Source organism: Rhipicephalus sanguineus, chromosome 2, assembly GCF_013339695.2.
Source record: "Rhipicephalus sanguineus isolate Rsan-2018 chromosome 2, BIME_Rsan_1.4, whole genome shotgun sequence".
Classification (NCBI taxonomy): domain Eukaryota; kingdom Metazoa; phylum Arthropoda; class Arachnida; order Ixodida; family Ixodidae; genus Rhipicephalus; species Rhipicephalus sanguineus.
In genome coordinates, this window is record NC_051177.1 from 214,945,267 (window position 1) to 214,970,713 (window position 25,447).

General features: G+C 46.7%; 1 protein-coding gene across 1 annotated transcript in view; it reads right to left on the bottom strand.

Annotated features, from left to right (window-relative positions):
• The window catches only part of LOC119382224 (mucin-5AC), a 260,979-nt gene that overhangs the window by 72,013 nt on the left and 163,519 nt on the right, over window positions 1–25,447 (bottom strand). Inside the window, 1 exon segment of the mRNA XM_049412751.1 lies at window positions 20,045–20,274. Coding sequence (XP_049268708.1) covers window positions 20,045–20,274 — 230 coding nt within the window.

Below are 25,447 nucleotides of genomic sequence, written 5' to 3' on the forward strand. Positions count from 1 at the left end.
CAGTAGATGAGTTACGCAGAAACTTTAATGCTATTAGGTGTGTGTTATTAACATTGCTCAACTATATTGTTGCCACTGGAATTATCCCAGCAGAAATAAAAAAGGCCCTAGTGATACCGCTTTTCAAGGGAGCTGCACGAAATGAGCATGGAAATTACCGTACTATCTCTATTTTACCTTTCATCTCTCAAATACTGTAAAAACATTCTCGCAAGCTATGTTCACGTACCTTGATGCCAATAACGTTACATAACATGTGCAATATGGTTTTATGCCAGGTAAAGGCGCACAGGACCTCTTAAAGGATATTCCAGACCGGGTTGTATGTGCTCTATTCGTGGATGTTGGCAAAGCTTTTTATAGTGTGTGGCATAGTGTATTATTAACAAAACTCTCATTGACTGGATTTCGTGGGCCTTTTTTAAAATTACTTGCTATTTTTTTAGCCGATAGAACACAGCTAGTATCCACAGGGCAATACCGCAGCAATATAGCCTCTATAAAAGCCGGAGTGCCCCAGGGATCAATATTATGCTCACTTCGTTTCAACTTATATGTCAACGATCTCGCCGCGGCTGTATCTACTCGCTTATTTCATCACGCTGACGACAATGCCATTTTGTCTCGGCATTCCCGTTTTCCAGAAGCAGTTTCCGTTCTGCAAGATTCTACGATAAATTCTACGATTCTAGCTCATTTGTTTCCATAAACCACTAAAAAAAGTTCGTTTAAGCGTCCTATTGCTGGCTCACTGTTCATCTTGTTCTCCGTGTTCTTGTGCACCTGTTACATATGTTTCATCTGTTAAATACCTTCGTGTAGTTCTTGACAGTGACTTCACCTGCATTTCTCACCTGGCGTATGTTTGTTCAAGGCTCCGGCCAGTATCTCGTACATTATACACTATCAGATACTATACGCCACTATCAGTTCGCAAAATGATACTGCAAGCCTTAGGTTATAGTGTTCCTGGGTATGGTGTTACGGCGTACGGTCACTGCGCGAATCGTTGCAAAAATAGAATAAACTCTATCCTTCGTTCTATTTTGAAAGTGATTAGTTATGATTTAATACTGCCCTCAGGCAGAGACCTTTTTAAATCATTACGATGCTCTAACTTTGATGCCCTTCTAACTGAGACGGCTGTCCTGAGGCATTTTTGGTCCAACAAGTATAAAGTTCCTTACGTCCCTACATGCTGCCTCCGACCTGAAAACCGTTTTCGGGTGATTCGCCGCTCCACCAGATATGGTCAGCGCACTCGTAGCTACTTGCTTTAATCAACTACCCCCGAGTGTCTTTCGTGCAAAAACAAAATTCAAGCTGAAGCAACTTCGTCACATTAATCTTTAACTCCTTCGTTACATCTGTAATTTTCCTTCGGTAAATGCCGCTGTGGTATCAAAACCTTAAGGTAACCATGTATTTCAGGCTGCGCATAGCTGTTGATGTATTAAAGGCATTATAATTTTTTTTTTCTCTCTACAGGTTATAATGATGTTACATTGCTTTATCATGTGTTCTTTTGTTTTTCATAGTTTTCCCGCTTTTTCTTCACCGAATATCTGATGGTGTTCTATTATTGTATTTTTGCCATTGCGTGTACGAATGGTCAACTCATGTAAGGCTAGGTGATGTTATATGTATTACCATCAGTTTTAGTTCTTCATGCACTGCTGTACACGCGCGTCTATTGTTTTCATGTATACGCGAAAAGATAAAAAAAAAGAGTGTCTGCATTTCAGTGGTTCTAGATAAATGAATTCCTGTTGTCTGCTGTCTGTCGGCTCTGCCCTTCAAGCCCAATGAGGCTTTGGCAGGCCAATTTTGTATTACATTGTTACTGTGCCAAATGTCAACAAAGCAGTATTATTACAAAGTAGCTAAAGCACCGATACACAACAGTTCGCTGGAACTGATTCAGAGGCAATCACTGAAAGCACTCCTTGCGGGGACGAGGCTGTTTCCAACATCCCTAATATAACAAGAGAGATGACGTTCAGACATTCCTTATGTTTCGGAAACTGAGAAACTCTCTGGTACTCTGAAATGAAGCAACGGTCAAGAAGTCCGAACGAGATAGGTACCCGATCCTCGGCAGTTTCTAGGGTGCAATCGCGAAACGCCTAAATGGAAAGAATAGTTGCAGATACCACCTCGAAAAAGAGCACCTGATCAAACAGTGCACGAAGGTTTGCGAAAGATTCCACACTACGGCGCATAAGACGCGATGGCAGAGCCCTGGCGCCCTTTGCCGTGTTCCGTCAGGCGAACGCGGCGAATGAGGCACAGTTAAAAAAAAAACAAAACAAGCCGTTTCCCCGCGACGAAAGGCATGGTTGCGATTTTCAAGTTTGCGGAGACACCCGTGTCCGAATGGCGTTAGCCAAAAGGACACAATAGCTCGGAGGCGGAGAGAGCGAGTACAAAGGACAAAGAGACACTCCTAAGCCTGCGTTTCTGACACCCCCTTCGCCAAACTGAACACAGCCAACCGAGATGCCAAATGGAGCGTGGCAGCGGAGCGCAGCTAGTGGCTGGCATTCTCTGTTGCCTCTTACGACCTCGAAAGCCGCCGCGCCCAGGACTACATCGGGTGTGATTCGAAGGAATCGGCATTTGGGAAACATGGAATTGTCATGTAGGGCCATTTTGAGCTCTGGTGGTAACGCTTTAGTAACATACAGTAGATGGATGTGACAGGGAAAGGTCTCATGGCGATGCGGATTTTACGAGCTACTAATTTGAGAAGTGCCGCTTTCAGGGATATTTGGCCACAACATATTGCTATGTTGTTTTCATTTAATGTGTTGTCGCAGTCAGACACTGCCAGAGCTGGAAGAGCTCAGCGGGAGCTGTTGGCGCTAGCTCTGTGATTATTGTGTCGGTTTTCGCCGTGCGCCTTCAGCGTCCATAAACTTCCTGCTCAAGTGGAACTTGTCGTCAATAAGCTCCGTTCCATAGAGGCGGAGGTGCTAGGATTCAAGCTGGAACTCCGAGGCAGGACGCTGCCGGCTACCCCTGCAATGGCGGACGAAACCACCTGACCGAAACTTCTGCGCTGCGCCTGCGCGATCCTCCTTGCTTTAACGGCGCCGATGACCAGGACGTCGAAGATTGGCTGTCGAGATTTGAAAAAACGCCAGGCCTGCGCTGAAACCGCAGCACAGTCACAGCGAAGGCTGGAAGAACGGCGTTTCTAAAGCCCGTTAAGCTCCCTTGCGGCTACTAATAAAAGTACACTAGCAAGGTACCCACTACGCCATAAATCACAATTTTTGTGAGGTTGGGAAGCACCTTCTAAGCCATTATTCATCATACTGCGGAGAAGTGAGGCACCAGCTACACGTCTGTAAGGCATTATGTGCAATTTGTTGACGCGACGACTGATGACGATGAAGAATTATGGCTCAGCCCTTTGTAATGGGTGGGAAACTTTAAACGGCCCATCAGTTATGCAATTTGCATTGGGTGACGCCCGGTCGCTATTTCCCTCTCCCGCCATGCTGTATAACATACGTTGACGTGGGAGAGAGAGGGGGGGGGGTGCGAAGAACTTTACTGAGACCCCGCGGAAATGGATCATGCGCGTATGGGCTCCCTTGGCAACCAATACAAGTGCACTTGCGAGGAACCCACTACGCTATAAATCATTGTAATTTTTGAGAAGTAGGGCAGCAGGCACTGTGCCATTTTTCGTCGTTCTACGGAGAGCCGTGGTACCTGCTAAACGCATGTAAGGCATTATGCGCACTTTGTTGATGCTGTGTCTGACGACGATGAAGAATTATGGCGGAGCCCTTTGTAAAGGGTTGGAAGCATTCAACAACCTACTCGTTGCGCAATTCGCATTGTGTGATGCTTGGTTACAGAATTCGCGTTGTGCGACGCTTGGTGCTCATTTTACTCTTCTACCACGCTATATTGCATATGTTAGTGGTTCCTTCCCGACATGAAGCCTGTATAGGACCTTTTTGCAAAGCAGTTTGAAGCACTGGCATGGCTCAGAGGTTGAATACTGGGCTCCCACGCAGAGGGCCCAGGTTCGAACCTCGTTCCATCCTGAATTTTTTTTCTTATGTTGTTTTTTTTTTTTACTTCGAGCGATAGTGGTTACGGACACCGGCGGCAGCGGCGGTGGCGGACAAGTACGGTGCCAAAAACGGCCGCTGAAATGATCTCATAACAGCTTTCGCTGTAAAAGGTGGGCGCGAGCAACAAGTAGGACGTTACTTCAGTATGTGTTCTTCTTCCTTAAAGGAGTACTGACACGATTTACTGGCACCCTGAAAGGCACACTTCTTGTTTCCATGGTGTGCACTATCAACGATCTCTACACACCGGAGCCAAACAACACATATAAAATATTTTACTTTGATTTTAAAGCTTTCGTCGCCCGGCATAATCAAGCCAGCCCCACCACAATGGACATTATCGCGACAAGTTAACACAAAAGGCTTGAGCTAATAACCAAGCATATGAAAATCGTTTTAAAGATAGAAAAAAAACACGTTTTTCGGCTCTTTTCAATTAAGCATTCAGAGATGTCCTAAAAAACTCTGGTGGCTAGTCAATTTTAACGGCCAAGATACAACGTCTATTCCTACACTTAAAAACGACAGAAAATTACATCACAGTGACATTGCAAAAGCCTCAAATCTTAACCAATACTTTAGCTCTGTATTTGCTGGCCGCTCAAGCGGTGGTTCCATTTTAGCACTGACCGCTGTGGGCGGACAGCAAATTGAAATTGACCAGCGGGGAATCCAGACATTGTTAGAGAAGCTATGTGCTTCAAAGGCCACTGGACCGGACGGCACCACCATCTGCTTTAATTTTTATGTGCGCTCGCTCCTTAACAAAATGCTTGTTTGTCATCTTCACAAAATCGCTGAATGAGTGTTTTGCCGGATGATTCGAAACTTGCTCACGTTGTGCCAGTGCACATGTCTGGCCCGCGCAGTATTGTGTTAAATTACCGTCCGATATCACTCACTTGCATCAGTTGTAAAATTCTGGAGCATATTCTTTTTACACACATTATGAAGCACTTAAAAAATTATTCCTTATTATCACCCCAGCAACATGGATTCCGCCCTGCATTTTCTTGTGTTGCACAGTTGACTGAATTTACACATGATTTGGCTAGTGCACTAAGTAACAGATTCACTGTTAGCTGTTTGTATTTAGATTTCGGGAAAGCCTTTGGTCTCTCATGCTTTTCTAACAGAAAAACTGACCTGGTACAGCATAACTTGCTCAATTGTTGAGTGGATCAAAGAATACTTAAACTTCAGGCGCCAGATGGTTGTTTTAAATGGAATACAGTCCGATCAAGTGGATATTACATCAGGTGTGCCGCAAGGGTCAGTGCTGGGGCCGCTTCTATTTCTGATCTATATGAGTCACCTTTTTTGCGGTATTTCCTCAAACCTTCGTGTGTTTGCATACGACTGCGTATTATACAGGGTTATTCATACTACAGATTATCGCGCTACTCTAGAGAACGATTTGAATTTAATTATGACTTGGTGTAATTCCTGGCGCATGGACATAAACGTGACTTAAACTGTGTGTGCGTGTTTCACCAGAAACAAAGAGCTGCCATGAATTTGGTTACAGTATTAATGCAGAAACTGGCAAAATTGTCCGAAAATAAGTAGCTTGGAGTTTATTTTACTGCACAATTATCATGGCGTCGCTATATCGATTATGTCACGTGCAAGGCTTCGAGAGGTTTTCTTAGAAGAAACGCAAGAAATTTGCCGCTTGCTGCAAAAGAGCTGTTGTATAAAACCAACGTTAGACGATACTTGAATGCGTTTGGGATCCTTGGAAGCAGGTGCACATTCAAAGAATTGACAGGATTCAGAATTTAGCTGTGAGATTTGTTCACACAAATTACGCCCGCAACTTTAGTGTGTCCAGTGCAAAGGAAAACCTTGGATGGGAACCACAGCGGCAGCGCAGACAATACTTAAGATTAAGATTTCTTCACAGTATATTTCGTAATAATACTGGTATTAATCGAGAGCATTATTTGCACAATCATAACTACGTCTCATCACGCCTCGCTCATGCCTACGAGATCAGATAAGATACAGAACGAACTTCTTCAGGATGGCGTCTTTCCCCAAAACAGTTCGCGAGCGGAACAAATTGCCACATGACATTGCCACGATCATCTCTCCTCATGTATTTTCTTCCTCTTTGCAGAATTCATATTGTAAATAGACGTCACTTTCCTCAGTGTGTTGTATTTGATTGTGCGTTCTTCACACTATATATGATCTGCTGTTTTGCTTTTTAGTATTCCGCTACTTGTGGCTGCAGGTTTGTTCGTTTACCTGCTTTTGAGTGACTATGTAAGCATTGTCTCTCCCCCCCCCCTCCCTTGTAAATCATAAGGCGCTGTGGGTATCGCAATAAATAAATAAATATAAACAATAATGTGGCTCGTTTCACTCAAAATGTCCAAGAACTGAAGGTCTACTTTTGCTCACTCAGGGAGTCTGCAGCAGGCAAACTAATGACAGTGACCAACCGAAAGACAGGCTTCATTGGTTTGTGGCCTGATTAGGCCACTTAGTTACTACAACCACTTACATTATAACGTTTAACTGGACAAGTTCGTGTGATTCCATCTTGAATTAATAAAACGCGCGAAAAGGTGACGGCGGCTGCATGGCTCCCGACTCGATTGAGCGTGTCTGTCACGGCTTCCCAACTCGAAAGACAACGTGGCCGAAAGAAAGCGACACGCGTTCCTTGGGGTCCGGAGAGAACCCTCTCGAAAAAAAAGGTTGTACATTGTCAAACTAATGTCGTATATAAAATTCCATGTCCATGCGGTAATATTTACATAGGGCAAACTAGTCGGTGCGTAAATATTAGGGTGCAAGAGCATGCGCAAAATGTTAAAAATGGCACAGGTTCTCATTTGGTTATTCATTGTCGCAAAAGTGGTTGTAATCCCAGTTTTGATAGAACAGAAATTTTGCATCGGCACAGGGACCAGCGCACACGAGAAATCATGGAAGCTTTTTACATGTCACAAATGCATCAGCCAACCTTCGGTAGCCTTATCACAGGCTGAAGCTTCATATCTCAGAGATAGCTTGCCTCATGTTCACGTCTAATCAACCACATAGAGTTTTTTGTTGTTAATTTTGTCACCTTGTGCATGCGGGATGGTTGTCTGATATCATTTTACAGATGCTATTTATTCCGTTCGTTTCGAAATAAAATTTTAGTTGCGAGTTCAGCGCCGTGGTCTATCGCTTCTTTTGTTCGTCCTGGTTCTTTCGCGCGCTTTATTCATTCAAAACAACCACTTAGTTACTGAAAATGGGCTACTGTCATGCCTTCCAATTTCTAAGTTCAGCCAGGGCCACCTTGAGCTGTTTTTTTTTTTTTTTGCTGCAAGAAGATATTTTGGGCGCTTTAACGACAATCCAACAACAAAGCAATTTGCAGTAGCATACAAGAACCTGATGAAAAAATCCGTTAACAGGGGGTGGATGCTCGAGCCAACGTTTTGACAAGTGGACTTGTCTTCTTCAAGGCTGGAACTGGTTTCAGTTCCAGCCTTGAGGAAGACAAGTCCACTTGTCGAAACGTCGGCTCGAGTACCCACTCCCTGTTTACGGATTTTTTCATCGCAAGCTTCCATCTTCCACTTCCTGCCGTTTTTTTTTTGGATACAAGAACCTGGTTATTCACAATGAGGTCAAGGACAATGGTAGAAGTTGCTTGCCGTTGGAGTATATCAAAATCCCCTTTGTGACCCTTCTCTGAAAAGCCATCCTCCATCGATGTAATTTACTTCACCTTCCCTCAAAGAAGCCCTGCAACCATTGGACCACCTATGGAAGCAATCGCATAGAACCATGGCTACTCTGCTGACTTAGGCAGGGTGTCTGAGCTTTGTCATGCAATTGTTGCACACATAACCGGGTTTGTAGGTCGCAGCTTACTGCTTCGCCTTCATTGTGATGAGTGTTCTGCATTAAAGGTCTGAGTTCCTCCATCCATGTCTCATATTTCCTGATTTGTCGAAAAACTCAAGGTGGCCTGATCCACGTTTTCAATGTAGTCCTTAAAATCTGCCGACAATGTGAGAAGGATCTGCGTTGAGCCCTGGTGTGCTCGTCACTGCCATCGGAAAGACTCAATTGCAGCTAAGTGGCCCCTATAACATCCCTTTGTCGGCAAGGACTTCTTTAAAACATTGAACCAGCACATGCTAAAATCACCCGCTCGAATTTCACTCATCACATCTTGTGAGGGCAATCACAGACAAATACACAAATGTCAGACTGCGCTATGTTGTTAAGATGACAACAGAGCGTCTCCATCAAAAAGAATTCGTCAAAAACATACAAACATCACGCAGTTGAAGGGCCGCTAAATGTAGAAAATGATGATAATATTTGTGTTATCACTGCTTAATCATTTGTAGCACGTGGGCTCTAAGAGACGCCATACTGACAGTCTCGGGACTAATTTTGACTTGTAATCATATTCGTAGCGCAAAACCAGGCGCAGGCACAAGTAAGGAACACATACACGGACTGGCGCTATTTTGACTGCCTATGGTTTCCTCAACATCTACTATAGGCGTTACTTTTTAGCACAGATCCGCGCGTGCGAAAATGTCCCGTCTTTGGCACTAGCGGAGTGGCTGTCACTCGCAAGCACATGGCAGCAGCCCTAACAGTCAGAGCTGGACCCCTAACCCGTGGTTCGCGTTCTGCCAAGACTGCGGCGGGTTTCAGGGGTGTGGGAACAGAGACGAGTTTTTTGCCTGACAAAGTTTATTTCTTCGAAGCGCCACCATACGCAACAATAATATAGATACAAAACGAACCGGCGGAGAAGTTCCGCACGACCAACGTAATAAAAGCAGCAAAATAGAAGGCACGCGAGAGCGAGCAGTAACGCTCGTACTTGCTCGTACTCAGCTCTCGTGGCTTTGCGTTGCGGGCATGAGGCGGTAAGTCGCACACAAAAGGCCGGGGCTGCGCAGGAGGTGACGGCGGCTGCATGACTCTCGACTCAATTCAGCTGTGTCTGTCACGGCTTCCCAACTCGAAAGACAACGTGGCCACAGGAAAGCGACACGCGTTCCTTGGAGTCTGGAGAGGAGTCTCTCCAAAAAAAGGGTAAGTCTTCTCGGCTTCAGCCAGGGCGCAGGGGTCGGAGGGCTACGGGGGCGCCACAGTGCCCTCTCCCACGTAACCCCTCTTGCCGATACGCACGTAAACATGTCATGAGCCGAGGCGCCGTACAAAAGGCTAATGCAATCCAACAGTACACAAATTACTTTCGCATTTTCGCTTTCGCATTTCGCACGATTGCTTTCGCATTCGCCACTCACAGGGATGGAACTACACCTAGAAATTTGCACTCGTATAACGATACTGCCACTGGGCCACCCTAGGTTGCTCATGAGCGTGGTATACAGACACGAAAGCTTTTAGTGGAGTAACGGGATGGCTTACTGTAAATTGTGCAGGTAGATGTTTGTTGTCTTGCTGAAAGTTGTAGCTTGATCACCTGCACACAAATTCTGCTGAAACGATTGCCTTCGACAGCACCGAGGTAAACAGTACAAATCGTGACTGTAGGTTTGCTGGCCTACCTTTCACCAGAACACTTTGCTAACGTGGGTTTGCTATGAATCAATTTTCAATGTTTGCACCTGTAGTGTTTGAACAGACCTTTGTAGAAATTTGCCTGTCTCCTATAATGTCGTTGTTTTATTACTGCCAGAACAATTATTGTGCTTGCTTTGTTTGTTTTATATCTGCCCTTTATGAGGTCATATTCACTGTAGCCATAGAGAGTTAGTTTCTAGGTTCAATTTAATTACACTTGCTTCTTTCACGCACTGTGTTCATTTGGTTGAGGTTCACAGCTTAATATAGCCATGGCCTATTAATTTTGTTGTGTTTTGTCTCAGCTTGGAGAATGCCAACTTCCTTCTAGGTACATAAGGTATTTTTGTATATTTCAGTTGCAGCAAAGTGCAGCGCATTTTATTGTTGATGCACTTAGTGTGGGACCTGTCTGCGCATAAACTTCTTGAACTGCTTTTTTTTTGCAATTTCTGCACATTTCTTTTTGCGCAATCACCAAAGCTTCCACATATTTGAAAGCACAACGTACACATCAATATTTAATAATTGTTGCCCTATAGCGCAAGCATTGTATAGATTGCGCCTGTAAGCAAAGCTGCAGCTATATCGCAAGAATAAGCTTACCTCAATGACTAGTTTTCTTAAAGATACGCGTTATTACTCTGTGATTTTGTTTTGTTAATTTGTATCAATGGTACTATGGACCAGTTTGTTTACCTTTTACAACATACTCTATTTATGTGGTTTCCTGCTGTGTATGTGTGAAATGAGCTGCATTTCATGGGTGCAATGAAGATTAAATGAAGAATGAATTACTGTTCCAAAAAAAAAGAATGGTGCATTCCATGTAGTACAAGTGTGCCAGCCACACAATGAATCCACATGTGGGCATAAATTATGACTTTTTTTCCTTGTCGACGTGTATTGAAATTTTCATGCTAAAACATTGTGTAAAAGCTGGATAACAGAATCAGCCTAAAAGGAACAACTAAAGTGTACTTATATTTTGGTTATGCAGTTGAACAAAGGAATACACCTCAGTGTAAGGACGCGGCGTCTGTTTGGTGTAGTTTCCAAAAAGCGCCTCCTCTTCTCTCTTGCACGCACACAAAGAACGCGTAAGCACGCACACGCACATAGATGTGCACAGGCTCAGTCCGCCATGCTATCATGCTCTGCACGACAACATGACGTGCACAGCATGACTATCTGTTTACAACAAGGCGAATAAAAAAATCCGGGTATCCGCTAGAAGTAAGGAAATGACGCGATGCGCCTTCATTACGTCAGCTGTAGCATCTTTTGGGTTTGAGCATATGCGGCTTGCTCGAAGCAGAAGTGAAGAAACAACTGACCGGTTGTGGGAGGCTGGATGCACGGAGTTCAAACTCAAATAAGGGCCAGTGTTCGTGGCTTTTCGCCTCCCACACAGAAGCCCTAAGGCTCCCGTGTGGGAGCCGAAACGACTTGTTTGTTTTAAAGTGTTTTTATTGTGGTCGGCGTTTATTCCTTTTCTACAATGCCTCCTCCCTACCAGGCGGGATTCCGTCAAACCCTGGATTTCAGGATACGAGTAATTGGTGACGGCATCCGCAGTGCAAGCTAGCGCTGTTTGTTTCTCTTAAAACGAGGGACTCACAGCAGCGCCTTGCACTGAGCGAGAACGAGACTAAAAGTGCCCTTGAAAATGTCTCGTGTCATCGTTGGTCTAATACGGCCAGACGAAAAGTGGTAAGCAAATACGCACCGCTGTTCAAGCCGCGCAATAACTGATACGTGGGAAACTGACCACGGTCGGTCATTCAGTACGGGTTTTGAGGCGAGCGCGCTAGCAATTCCACTGACCTCGATATAAACTGCAATGCACACGCTTTGAACACTCTGTCGATACGAGGCAGTCCAATGCTTTTTGTCAAGCCTTTGAAATGAACAACGTCTCCGCGTAATCCCGTGCCCGAGCGGCAAGCGGGCGCCGCTAAAAGTTACCAGGTGCTAAACAACCGAAAAAACCTCAAGTAGTCCGGCAACCTTGTGGGCCTATTCCTTCCCAGGAGGCACCGCGCAGGAGCAAGAGGGGCGGCTTCAGAGGAGATTGACTTGCCGACGCTGGCGGAGTCACGTGACGCCGCCTCCTTTACTTTTTCTTGCTAAGGCACGTTGCCGGGCTGGTTGCTTGGGAACCATAATTCATATGGCGTAGCGCACCACGACAGGGACAGAGAAGAGAAGAGGGATGCACATGCAGAACGCGTCCCTCTTCTCTGTCCCTGGCGTGGTGCGCTACACCATAGGTGTAACAGTTACTTTTTATTCCTCCATGGCTGAGATGATGCGCTAGTGAATAGACCTTTTCACAGGAGCACTCTCGAACCCCTGAGCGGCAGGTGTCCAGAGAATGCTCTCAGCGTTGCCATCGTGCTTTGGGCTGTGGCATTGCTGTGTTTGTGTTGCTTCGGCACGCTTTTGTGTGAGTATGATATGCGCCTGTCTCCGAGACGAAGTGACTATCATGCCAGAAAATTTACTGCCTTCACATAGCAAATCGCCTGGCCGTCACTGTGTCGTGTACGGGTGAACGAACAAGCAGCGGAAAAGAAATATTTTTGGTGCAATCGTGTGTCCGCAGCACAGAACGCCACGCAATGAGTGCAAGTGTGGCATGTTAGCGCGGCATCATTTTCCTTCATCGTCTGAATTGTAACAGCAGTGGGTGGGTTCAGTAAATGGGAGTAACTTCCGTGTGTCGCCATCGTCACATATCTGTTCCCGGCGTTTCGTTGGCGGCAAGAGAACCGACGTGAACAACGTTTCCATACTGCATTGTGGATATGAAGCAAAGGCACAAGCCGCTGATGACCCAACTGACAACTCACGAGAATGCTGCGGATTCGTACTTTATATCTTCTATAACACAGTGCCGACACGGATGCAACGTATGCCTTGTCCGGCTACGCATGTGCAGCTCGCGCGCCGTACTTCACCGGTCTGCTTGTCGTCAATGTTTCCTTGCACGCAGCACATCTCGATCATGAATACCAACTGGCCCGATCGTTCACTCTGACTTGTTCACCGGAGGGCCTTGCGGAAATCCACGCGTGACTGTTCACGGCTTGCGAGGGTGTCCCATCCCCCTTCGCCAATACGAGTTCTTCGTTCACCTTGTGCGCCAGCAACTGACCTACCGAGCCGGACTATACGTATTTGCGCGACTCCAGTGCCTCGTAGGTGCACACCGGGCGAAGTTGAGCCCACGCATTTGCCTCAACGAGACATAGACAATCTTTAGTTGCCATATTTCTGGCCGCTTGCACGTGTCCTCGACATAGTCTTAACATCGTCGGGGTGAATGTAGGTCAAGGTATTTTTGAAGGAGTGTGCGATGTTTACTGCTGACAAACTTGCGCCCGCGAGCAAGTGTGCCCAAAGGTGTGAAACTGATGGATAATCTGTACACTTGAATACATAATATAGCGGAACAAAACAAAGACAGAGAAAGATGCACAAAGGATTTCAGTCAAAACCAACTAGCCCAAATTTCAGCTTTAACTGTACACTTGATTTTTCAAGTACGCTAATAAAGGAAAGCGGTAGACAGCTGCAAGAACACCCCACTTATCGGTTATCAACACTTCACGCCGTGCTCGACCTGGTACGCTTGCTTCTGCTGGTGCGACGACGAAGCGCTCATAGACATGGAGCTCGTGTTTTCTTGCGTCGCAATTACCAGTGCGCGCCGTTTAACGGTTCATGCAGCGACGGTACGGTCATTGGCAGCGACGACGCTAAGCAAAACAGTCTAAGCAAATGAATAGTCGGTGAACACAGGCTCTAGCCGGAACTTAACCTTGACATGAACAACGCGCCGGTTCGAGTAAGCACAGCCCAAGATAGAGACTTCGCCAAACTTGCACATTAGACGGCGCGCATTTCAACATGGCGCCCCCCTGGCATCAAAATTTGAAAAAGGTCTATAGTAGTGAGTTAAATGAGGAGTGAAAGAAGACTCTCCTCCAGTGGGTATGTACCATCTTGACGGCACAAACCCACTAGAAAACAGTGTTCTCATTGAATGAACTCATTCAACTAAGTTTCATTAATTATACTAACAGTTAATTGGTCTTTATATTTACTAAGCTTATGCTCCGACATCATATGTACCTTATACAGCTCGTAACTTGGACTATTACTTTCTTTTTTTACAGGAACTTATCTTGCATTCAGAGAGTGGACTACTAGCGCCATCTATGAAGATGTCAATGTACTGATCATGAGGCCATAGACGAACTGTTTGCAGGCACCGGGTGGCGCTTTTTTCTCTTGTTCCTTAGAGTTACTGTATATGCTACCTTTAGGTAGCAGAGTTGCGCATCCGTCTTCCAAACGCCGCTAGCAACCAAGCGTTGCGGAGAAGCTGACGCTCGGGTCAATTCTTGTATTTCTCGATCGCGCCGCTGCAGCGAACTAGATTGACACTAGTCATTCACAGTAAAGTAATCACCGGTCTTCGACACGCCAGACTTGCCGATCGGTGACCCGGTAGGCCTGTCGCCTGCAAAAATGGAGCGCGTCTTCGCCGCATAGCGGTGGTTGCTAGCCAGACCTATGCGCAACTCTGCTACCTAAAGGTAGCATATACAGTAACTCTATTGTTCCTGTCGTCCATTGACCTAGTAAAGTAAATCCGTGTTCGACAACCACAAGTGTTCGACGTGTGCTCTATTTCGCTCGCTGGGCCAGGGCCAGTCCAGGTAGGCCTAACGTTAAGGATCCTGCCTTCTAACTGACGATGACGTAAAAGAACAACCTATCGGTCCGCGACCGGATGGACTGCAGTGACGTTGATGTTCAGGGTATCCTCGGCTCAAGGTATGCCACATTGGCGACCTGCAACAATTTATGTTTTGATTGGGTGTAATTATTACATTTCAGCCAGAGCTAAACCTCTGGTTGGCTGGGGGTGACTTCCGGTGGGCTCTTTCAGAAACGTAATGTCGCTGGGGGCTAGCGCAATAAAAGTAGGGGGCCCGAGACGCTACATTGTGGGGTGCCAGATGTTACTGGAAGGGGGGCAGAAGTTTAAATATTGGCTTTGTCGCACGCTCTAATTGCTTTCTCTCATCTCTTGTCCTGACGAAAGCGCTGGTAGCTAAGCAGGAAGGGGTAGCACGGGAGAAGAAGGTACGCGACGCGCGCCTCGTGATCGCGAGCACATTTTTTTTCTTCGAACGCGCGGCGTACTTTCAGTGCGATCGCGTGCGCGCGCCGGTAAGTAACGGCCTCCTGCGGCGGCCACAGTAACTACTCAGCGCGCCTTGTTCAATTGAGTCAATGGCATGGAACTTGTGTCAGTGACACCGTAAGCATCATTTGTCGAGAGAAGAGGAAGCGATTTTTAGCATACTGTGAAATCATTGTAAATCCCAGGCCGTATGCTGCGCTATAATGTTTGGCTCGCGTGTTCTCGGGAGCCTCGACTACCGATAGGCAGCGTTTTCTGACCATGCTGAAAAAGTCTTGCAGTGCCCCTTTAGTATCCGTCGGGCATCTATAAAATGGCACACATGAGGTACAGCTATGCCACAGCCAGAAGGGTTGTCCACAAGGGCATCCGTAGAACTTATTGCAGGGGGGTGCAAGGGGGGGGGTGGATCCAGCACTGACAGCTTTCACTGCCATGAAATCACTGGCAAGATTATTCAATAGTGTGCAACGCGCGAAATTGGTTGGAAATAGAGAAAGCCGGGACCTGAGTGTGCTAATCAAGCTGTGTAGCTCATTGCTACCACATAGAAAAATATTATCCGAAATTCCAGGGAGGGGCAGCTGCCCCTCCTTGCACCCCCCTCCGGACGCCCATGGTTGTCCATAGGATAAGCCATTGCAGATCTGCATGTTCGAATGTGAACAGAATGTCCAATTAATATTGCTGTTAAATGAGTCGTGCTCCCTTATAACTAATAGGAAGGTATGTTTCGCTTCATTACCGGTCCCCTTGAACCGCCACATGCCTGTTTTATGTCTCTATTAAAATTTTTTCTGCGTATTACATAGACATGGCTACGTTTATTGTAGTCAGCCTACTATATGTATATCGCCTAACACAATAAAATGGTTGTCAAAGTAGGCTTCCGAGGCATGGCAGAACGAGATAGTAAAGCTTCAGTCTGGCCCAGTCGACGCAGCAGTGTTTTCGCATATAGAATATTGTGTGGTTTTTATTCAGCCCTTATTTACAGGCCGAGCATTTCGACCGCCTGTGTGACAAGTCGGTGTTGTTCTACCTTCCCCTCCAGTAGAGCCGGCGGTGATGAAAAGGGAAAAAGGAGGGTAGCAAGCTCATTGCGGAGCATCCGGGCAGTAGAATAGGGAATAAGCAATACAACACATTTTTGGAGATTCGTACCTCCAAATACAAAAATTTCACACAATTTTATGCTCTTACGTGCCGGCACCACAATCTCGTTATGATGAGCTCTAGTGCGAAACTCCAGGTAGTTTAGCACGAAAGTTTTTTGATGCCGGGGTTCACCAAGACTACAGTGAGGTATTTCCGTCATGGAAATGACGTCGAAAAACTGCACACCATCAGGTGGCAACGCAACAGAAGTTCCGTCTACGGGAGTCGAACCGCGACCTCTCGGTCCGCTACAACAGATGCCGGGCACGCTATCCGCTGCACTACAGTCTCACACTCTGGAGGCTTTACAAACTCGCCTTCTATATCTCACACTTTGCTCTCACAGTGCTCCTGGTCGGCGGGGTGGTGTCGCCGCTCTGGGAGCGGTAAAGTGAAATAATGCATCATGATCATAGCCTCCACGATTAGCTCCTACAACGCGTCATTGCTACGCGTCCGTCCCATTCGGCGCGTTTTTAAGAGTAGAAGGGAAATTTTGTCAACACCTTAATACACCGCGAGGTGGCGACCAAAGCCCCAGCGTCAGCTTCGTTCATAGCATCCATCCATACCAAAACAATTGGCCGCGTATATGCGTGCTTCGCTGCAAATGTCGAAAAAGGATAGTCTTCTGGCGGCCGTTTCTGCGCCGTTTCAAAGCAGCCTAAGAAACACTAGCATTTTCAGTGCAGCCTAAGAAACACTATGGTCTTTAGAATTACGTATTTATGTATTTTCTAGTAAAGGAACACACCACCTAATACTTACGTATTGGTGTAGCGCCTCATATATGCAGACTATTTGCTTTTCGATCGACATTGTTCACAAGTATGAACGCAGCTACCAGTTCCAGATGGCTGGGCGTTCAGCAAGTGGTTAAACTTTGACCGGGTGGCTGTCGTGTATCGTGTGAAAGACGGACAGGCAGACAGACCGAAATTTCTGAGTTTAAGTATCCCAAGAAAGACTATCGCCTTTAAAATAGCTCTGCGACGCGCGCTGGCATCGCCTGGCTGCAACACCGAGTTCCGCGCTTACGCTCGCCCCGAGAAAAATCGCGGCCAGGCTACAGGGGAGACACGGCGCGCGTTGCGTTTTCCTGTACTGTTTAGAGAGCGCAGCGCAGACACATGGTCGAAGAAACATAGTAGACGCCGCGGGCGCTGTGGTACGTCACGTGCGCCTTTTCCCTCTAGTCGTGCCGTGGTGTTCAATAACTCTTTAACATGCCGCGGGACGGCGACTTTAGCCCAAGTTCAGCGTGAAATCAGCGACGCTCTCCTGGCTGTCACACCACTTTTTCTGATTACGCTCTCACCGATAATTACTACAGCTACCACAAGGGTTTGTTTAATCATTGATCATGGACGTTAGTGGTCGGGATAAAGATGTACCACCAAGCGTCAGCGTGGGTGCATCCACGTCAAACGTTGCTACAGCTGCCAAAGACAAACAGACATTGTGCAAGCTCTCTTATATCAACATACAGTAAACATTCCACTGCTTCTGTAAGGACACGTTTTACTTTCGTGTTACACCGATTCCTATGACGGAAGGATCAACCACGCTTCTTTTTTATTCCCTCGAGGCTGCTTGTTTTGCGCATGAACTATAGCGCACAGGAGCAGCGCATCATCAGGAGGGCCAACCGCTCTCTTCCCAACCGGCTTTTATTTCCATGAGGGGTCTCTGTTTGTAACACGAAAGTGTACTATGCCGGGGCCCACCAAGACTTTCTTGACGTATTTCCGTCACGGAAATACGTCAGCAAAAGGAACGCGCTCAGATGGCAAAGAAAAAAGTTCCTTAAACGGGATGGGGGGGGGGGGAGAACCCGTGACCTCTGGGTCCATGCCGATAGGTAAAGGACGCTCTAACCAGTGCGCTACGGTCACACAGGCAGGAGCCTTCACAAACGCGCCTTTTATCTCTTGCACTTTCCTCTCCTCTCGCAGTGCTCTTTGTTCGCGGGGTGGTGTCGCCGTCTGGAAGCGGTAGGGTGAAGTAATGCGCGGCCGCTAATAGCGGCCGCGCATTACTCCGTCCGATGCTCTGCCACTGAGCTACGGCGTCAGTCATCCTCCCGTCCACTTCATGGGGTATATATATGTGTGTGCATTTGAACCTAGGAGTGTTAGACAGCGCACACATATATACCCCGTGAAGTCGACGGGAATATTACCGCCGCCGTAGCTCAGTGGCAGAGCATCGGACGCGTTATTCGAAGGTCGCAGGTTCGGTCCCTGACGGCAGCAAGTTATCTTTTCGTCCACTTTACTCTCTTCACATTTATATCCCAATTACTACAAATAACATTCCCTATACTTTCCTTGGCATTATTGTCTGTTGGTTCTCATTAATATTGTGTCTAACAAAGAAAAAAATTACACCAGGCCCGCTGCGCGTTGAGTCGTGCACCTCAGGACTTACAGTAAAGTTTCGCATCCATCCATCCATCCATCTCCCACTAAAGGGAACCACGTGTGAATGCGAAGCAGCACATGGGTCGACTTGAAGTTCCGTGATTGCTCAGAGAGTGTAAGGGGGAAAGGCCACAGCATCTTACCCAGCCCCTTACACAGGCCCGAACGCGCTAGCGCATGCCAGCGCGTTATGACTAGGATACAACGCGTTGGTTCATCGCGGGTCTGCAGAATCTCGTTCCCCGACGCCATCACATGATTGCTGAGAGAGTGTAAGCGGGAGAGGCCACAGCGTCTTACCCAGCCCCTTACACAGGCCCGAACGCGCTAGCGCGTGCCAGCACACATGGTCCTAAAGGGGAGAGGCCACAGCGTCTTACGCAGCCCCTTACACAGGCCCGAACGCGCTAGCTCGTGCCAGCGCACATGGTTCCCGAGCGGACGGTCGCCAATGGCAGGGCGGACACAGACCCGAGCATAAGCTGCTTCGCATCTAAAAATGAGCCCTTAAAAGTCACCTTCTTTCCTTCATTCATAGCAAGGACCTCGTTCTGGCAGACTTGATACTTTCAGGTAGTATACAAGGGATTTTTGGTCAGCTGCCAGTTCGTAAAAAGATAATGTGCTACATGACGCCAACAGGCAGAAAAGGGTGTTCCACACTCGCCGCCATGGCTGAGATCGGCGCTAGTACTCCAAGGGTAACTGACTGGATTCTCTTGGCAAACGCGTGAGGGGGAGACAGAAAATTAGGTGGGTAGATGAGATTAAGAAGTTTGTAGGTATAACGTGGCAGCAGAAAGCACAGGACCGGGTTGAGTGGCGGAAAATGGGAGAGGCCTTTGCCCTGCAGTGGGCGTAGACAGGCTGATGATTATGATGATGATGACTTCAAGGTTCAAATGCGCACATATATACCCCATGAAGTGGACGGGAGGATGACCGCCGCCGTAGCTGAGTGGTAGAGCATCGGACGCGTTATTCGAATGTCGCATGTTCCGTCCCTGCCGGCGGCAAGTTATCTTTTCGTCCACTTGACTTTCTTCACATTTATATCTAATTACTACAAATAACATTCCCTATACTTCCCTTGGCATTATTGTCTGTTCTCAATTACAGTTTAAAATTTGTCTTTCATTGCGTGATTTACTTAGACAAAATTCTTGTACTGTGCGACGTCAGTACACGTTAAAGAACACCAGATGGTGAAAATTGCCTGAGCCCACGGCGGGCCTTATAATCATCGTGATTTTGGCCCGTAAAGCCCGAGATATTATAATGAGAAAAATTTCGAAAACCAATGAAGCGCCGCACTTTTAGGGGCACTAATGACAAGAAACAAGAACAGCAGTATATTTCCTCTTGAGATAATAAATGTTTAGGTCGGCAGTAATAGATTATTTTCTATTGCTTTCAGAATGTGCGCCCATTCCGACGTTGCACACAAATAATAATAAAGAAATTAACGAAGTAATACGCCGCTTACACATGCATGTCATGAATGTGCCAAGTCAAAAGTGGCTGATTTGTTTCGGTTGTCTTTCTTGCTACCCACTATAACGAATGAAAGTACGATTGCCCACCTGGGGCTGTGGCGCCGCTGTGGTAGACGACGGCCGGGTGGTCGCGGTCGGCTTCCCGTCGGAGGCCGGCGTAAACACAATCACGGTCCCGTCAACTGTCGTGCGGAAATTCAGGAAGCCGCGCACAGTGACTGTGGGCAGCGCTGTGTGCGCCTGCTGCGTCAGCGCCTCCGCACGGCCACCCTTGTAGACGGGACCGGCGGTCTCCTCGCTCGACACGATGCTCGCTCCTGCGCCAAGTTCACCAACACCCATAAGGACACATGTTTGTCTTTTAATGGGAGAATATCTGCAATTATTTGCGTTTATCATTCCTTTTCTAAGAAATCACTAAACGTTAATTATTTGTGGCGTACAAAGCATTGGCTGCAGCAATTACGTCTACTGCGAACATTAGCGCTACGCGCTAGCATAGAAATAGAATTCTTTTCTTATTGCGACACCAGATACTAGGGTGATTTTTCGCTTTGCCGTTTTCTGCATACATGCGTGCATATTGTGAGCGCTACACGTGAGTAAATTAAATGTTCACTTATTGATGAAAAGACATGATTCATGTCGGTCCTGCGGCTTCCGCTTACTGGCTACCACTCTTGTTTGGTTTTATCATCGTCGCGTTACCAAGCCGCTGCTTTCATTTCGTTTATCACACTCATAAAAAAGTCACTGAATCCGGAAGATCCCACGCACTGCGGAAATCGATGTAATTCGAAGCAGCCAACAAAGAGCAGCATACATCGCCTTGCCTGTCATTGAGACAAATTAAGCCATTCATGTGATGACATCTAGTCCTCTATATATATATTTCACGTTTGTCGTGCATTCATGCGTGTATGCACAATGCGGTATATACCACGCTAATGAAACTTATATTTGGTATATAAACTGCATGCCTGTCACTTGTGTTCGTCGCACACTCATAACATTGCATACCGATTTCGGTGTATATCCAGTTATCAAAACTGCCCGAAGAGCACCACGACAGTCTCACGTAAATCTTGCGCACATGACATGCACGTCATGATTTTGATATTTCCACCGGTCATTTATGTTGGCCACAGATCCAAGTCACGCAATATCAACTTTGGTATATATCAAGCTAGCGAAACGGTCGCGAGTGCACCATGAGTGTAAATCATGCAGTACATGAAATGCATGTCATGATTTTCATGTTACCACCTTGTGGGGCTCGGGCCGTCTTGCTGCCACGGAAATGACGCTCCACTGGTTTAAACTCAAAGTAAACGTTCATTAACATTGACTCAGAATACGGAAAACACACTGCCCGATACAACTGGTCGCAGCCGCAAGTACTGGCCTCTAACCTTCGCCCCGGCGGGGCACACCCTTGCCGCGCGCACAGCGGTCCGTCGCCGGGCAGTGCCACGGCTGCCGCTTTTGAAGCCTGCAAGTGGCCCACGCATATCGTCACTGCGCAGCACGTGGCGCTAGGATAGCAGCCTGGCGATGGGCGTGGCTCCCACAACCTGTATTGGTGTTCTTCATAAGTCACGTCACGCAATACCAATTTTGGTACATATTAAGTAAGCGAAACGGCCGCAAGCGCACCATGAGTGTGACATGTATATCATGCCGAACGTGACATGCATTTCAAGATGTTCATGTGTTCATGTCATTTATGTTCGTTATGCAGAAATGCCTCGGCCTACCAGTTTTGATATATATTAAGTCAACGAAACGGCCACAAGAGCACCGAGACCGTGGCATGTAAATCATGCCGTTCATGACATGCATGTCATGATTTTTATGGCTTGTCATTTATGTTCATCTTGCAGTCATGTCATTCCATACCAATTTTGGTACAGATCCCATCTGACGAAACATCCAGGAGAGCACGAAGTCGTAGGCGGCTAGATAGATAGATAGATAGATAGATAGATAGATAGATAGATAGATAGATAGATAGATAGATAGATAGATAGATAGATAGATAGATAGATAGATAGATAGATAGATAGATAGATAGATAGATAGATAGATAGATAGATAGATAGATAGATAGATAGATAGATAGATAGACAACAGACAGAGACGCTCAAAGTCGCAGAAGTTCGCAAAGAAATGCTTCGCATATAAAATCTGGCGCGCCTGTCAGGCGCCTACGACGCCGTACGCGTATGCCTTGCGGAGGCATACGCGCGGGCGTCGCGGAGACTGGGATGGCAAGTCTGCGTAAGCGCACGCATCGGAATTGCCAAGCTGTGCGCGTGCATGTAAAGTTCTAGAACGTGCGCTGAAATTGGCTGTTGTGGCTTCCTTTCCTCTCCTGCTGGGAGTCGCCGTTGGTTCGCTTTAGCGGGGCTATACAGCTCGTCAGCACGGTCGCACGCTGAGGCCGAAATGGTGCAACTATCGTGTGCGAGCAGACGTTCATACTGATTGAACGCTGGTAGTGCTGATAATCGACACAGCTTTTGTTCACATTCAGCCGCGGCTATTGCATTTCGATGGAGGCCAAGTGCCAGAGGTCTGTGCGACTACCGTGCCCGTTAAAGAATGCACGAACGTAAATACGAGCGATTCTGATGAGCGCGGTGTAGCAACACCGTGCTACGAAACGCGCACTTGTGAGTGGGCTCGGAGGCGCGTACGCTTACGTAGACGATTAGCTGAACGTGTATATCGTGCTCCGTGTGAATAGAGCTTAAAATACTCTGAGCAGAGATGAAAAAATTCGTAAACAGGGGGTGGGTGCTCGAGCCGATGTTTCGAGAAGTGGACTTGTCTTCTTCAAGGCTGGGACAGAGAACAGAGAGCTCTTTGAGCAGAGAGGAGCACGACAGTCTTCTTGCAGCGCATTGCAAGAACACCGCCTGCCGTGATGTTACGGCGATCGTTGCCAAAAGCCTGAATGAAATCGCTACGCTCGCCATCGACGGTGGCTTCTGTCATTAAATCACGCGTACATTAAAGGCTAAAGCATCCTGTTTTTGGAGCATGGCATCACTAGTTATCTCAGTAGCTCCCACATATGTAGCGAATACCCCATTGAAATCCTGGGTTGGCGGATGCTGGCATTGGTGTTGAAGGAGACGGAATTGATACCGAACGTGGTGAAAAGAATAGTGGATAGGATGTAGATAATATTGTAGAAAAACAGTCATTTGGGCTATTTGTTAAATAGCGATTCATCTTAATGGGGCGCAGTACAAAATAGGGACAGAAGAAGAGAAGAAGAGCGCCTGTATCACCTTTCTCTTCTTTTTGTCTCTGTTTTGTACTGCGCCCCATTTTTTGCCTTTAAGATGGAAATAATAGCAGATGTGATGGAAGCAACAGTTGATAAGCTGGGAACTGTAGTGGTCAGAATTACTGATGATGGCAAAATTAGGAAAAAAGAGGTAACTGATGGTGGCGGTGGCGAGCTTCTTTTGTTGTACAGAATGCCCAATAATGGTGAAACATGTTTTGGCGGATGGCTTGACCAACAAGCTGGATGACGGTTGCATGATGGAAGCATGGAGCGGCAACTATATGGGCAGCACGATCAGGGTTGCCAATGGTGGCTACTTTTCGCCAAATTGGCGAATTTGAGAGGCCCGTGGCGACCTAAAATTATGAATGGCGACATGGCGAATTTTTGGCGATTTTCGGCTTAGGTCTCCACCGAGTTTTGAATCCTAAGCTCAGTGTCTTCCCAACGAATGAGCGGCAACATTCTCAGTACTTTTCTTGGTTTTAGAGCCACGAGTAGAATGTGCACATTACGCGTCATTCGGTATGTCCGTCCTGTAACTCCTGTGTACCTCCTCAATTCATCTAGAGAGATAATAAAACGTTTATTTGATGTTCTGTGAAAATAAGATCAGTGAGTGGGATCCTAAGTTCGGGATGCCATCTAGATGCAGGAGGTACTGGAACGTCCCCCAGCGACATTCTAGCAAAATGTAAGTCAGCGGACTGCTTTGCTAACCGCGAGGGGGCAGTGATTGACTATAGACTATAGGTTTATGGCTTTAGGTGCTTTAAGCTTATCCGAAGTTTCGCATCTGAAGGGGCAAGACGACGGGTTGGCCGAGTGTTCCGACCATTTGTTCTGCCAAAGCTCCAACTGCTCTGAATAGCTTGGCGACTTATTCACTGTTGCAGTACCCCCAGATCAGCTCGCAAAGACTGTTTTGGAATAGCGAAGAGAGGCGGATACGCGGCTATTTCTGCAAGAAAAATTATTTATTGAGGCCTTTTTCACTGTTCTCGGTGAGCGTGTGCAATAAAAACAATTGCTATATAACATTTTACATTGTTATACAGCAATAACGCATCGGATTGAGGCGTGTAGATATAAGTAACTATAGAAAGGGTCGGTGATGTCCAGTATCATACTAGTTCACACTGAAAAGGTGTAAGACTGACTAATGATCGGTTCCTGTAAGAATTCTGTCGTGTTACCTTCAATAAACCTTTTAATCCTTTCAATTCATATAAGGGTACGTAAAGCTGTCTACAAATAATGCTTTCACGGTTTTCGCCCAAGGTTTATACCCCACTTTTAGCTTTGAAACGAGAGGACAGGGATGGAAGGATATCATGAGCGTTTCGTTGATTCACCCTTGCGCCACCACGCACATCTTGCGGCTAGTCGGAGAAGCAGCACCATGCACTCCCATGGTGAAGCGGGCGATACGACTGGCGTCGAGAAACGTCAATATAATTTAAGGGTCTTGGATGGTACTGTATTCTACGGGGCTATACGTAAGTGGAAATTTTTATTACTGGGTATGCCGCACATATCTAGAATGGCTACTTTTTTGGCGAAATTTGTAAAAAAAATGGCGACTTTTGGCGATTTCTTGCTCGTCGTTTGGCGACATTTACTCGAAAGTCAGTGGCAACCCTGAGCACGATGGCCATATCAGTACAGGCAGCTGGGCGCATATGACAGTATCTGAAATCAGTCTCATTTCTAATGTTTCCCTGTCGAGTGTGCAGAAAAGTACGTCAATAAACCAAATCACTTAACGCCGATCATTACGCTTTTTACGATGCTTTCTTTTCTTTTTTATTCTCGCGGCGCCAGCAGCGGCCTCAATTTTTGTGGAGCAAAGCACCAGTGACAATGTTTACCTTTTGTGCACTTATATCACTTTCACATCCGTGATGGTTTTCTTGTGATATATATAAGTCTAGAGGCGCCGGTGTAAAGAGCGACAGTAAATTTGTTACATCACCGCGCAGCTGAAGAGAAGTCGATGAGCTCTGGCTTCGCAACCACTTCAAACGCGCAGACTAGAAAACAGCCGCCGCTCGGTATCCCCATACTGGCATACCTGGCGCATTGACTTACCTCAGCTGCAATTTAAGATAACAGCAAAGAAGCTAGGATGCACAAGCTTCAACCTTCGGAAGCCGCCTGCGCCGAGATAGGTCCCCCCCAGTATGACT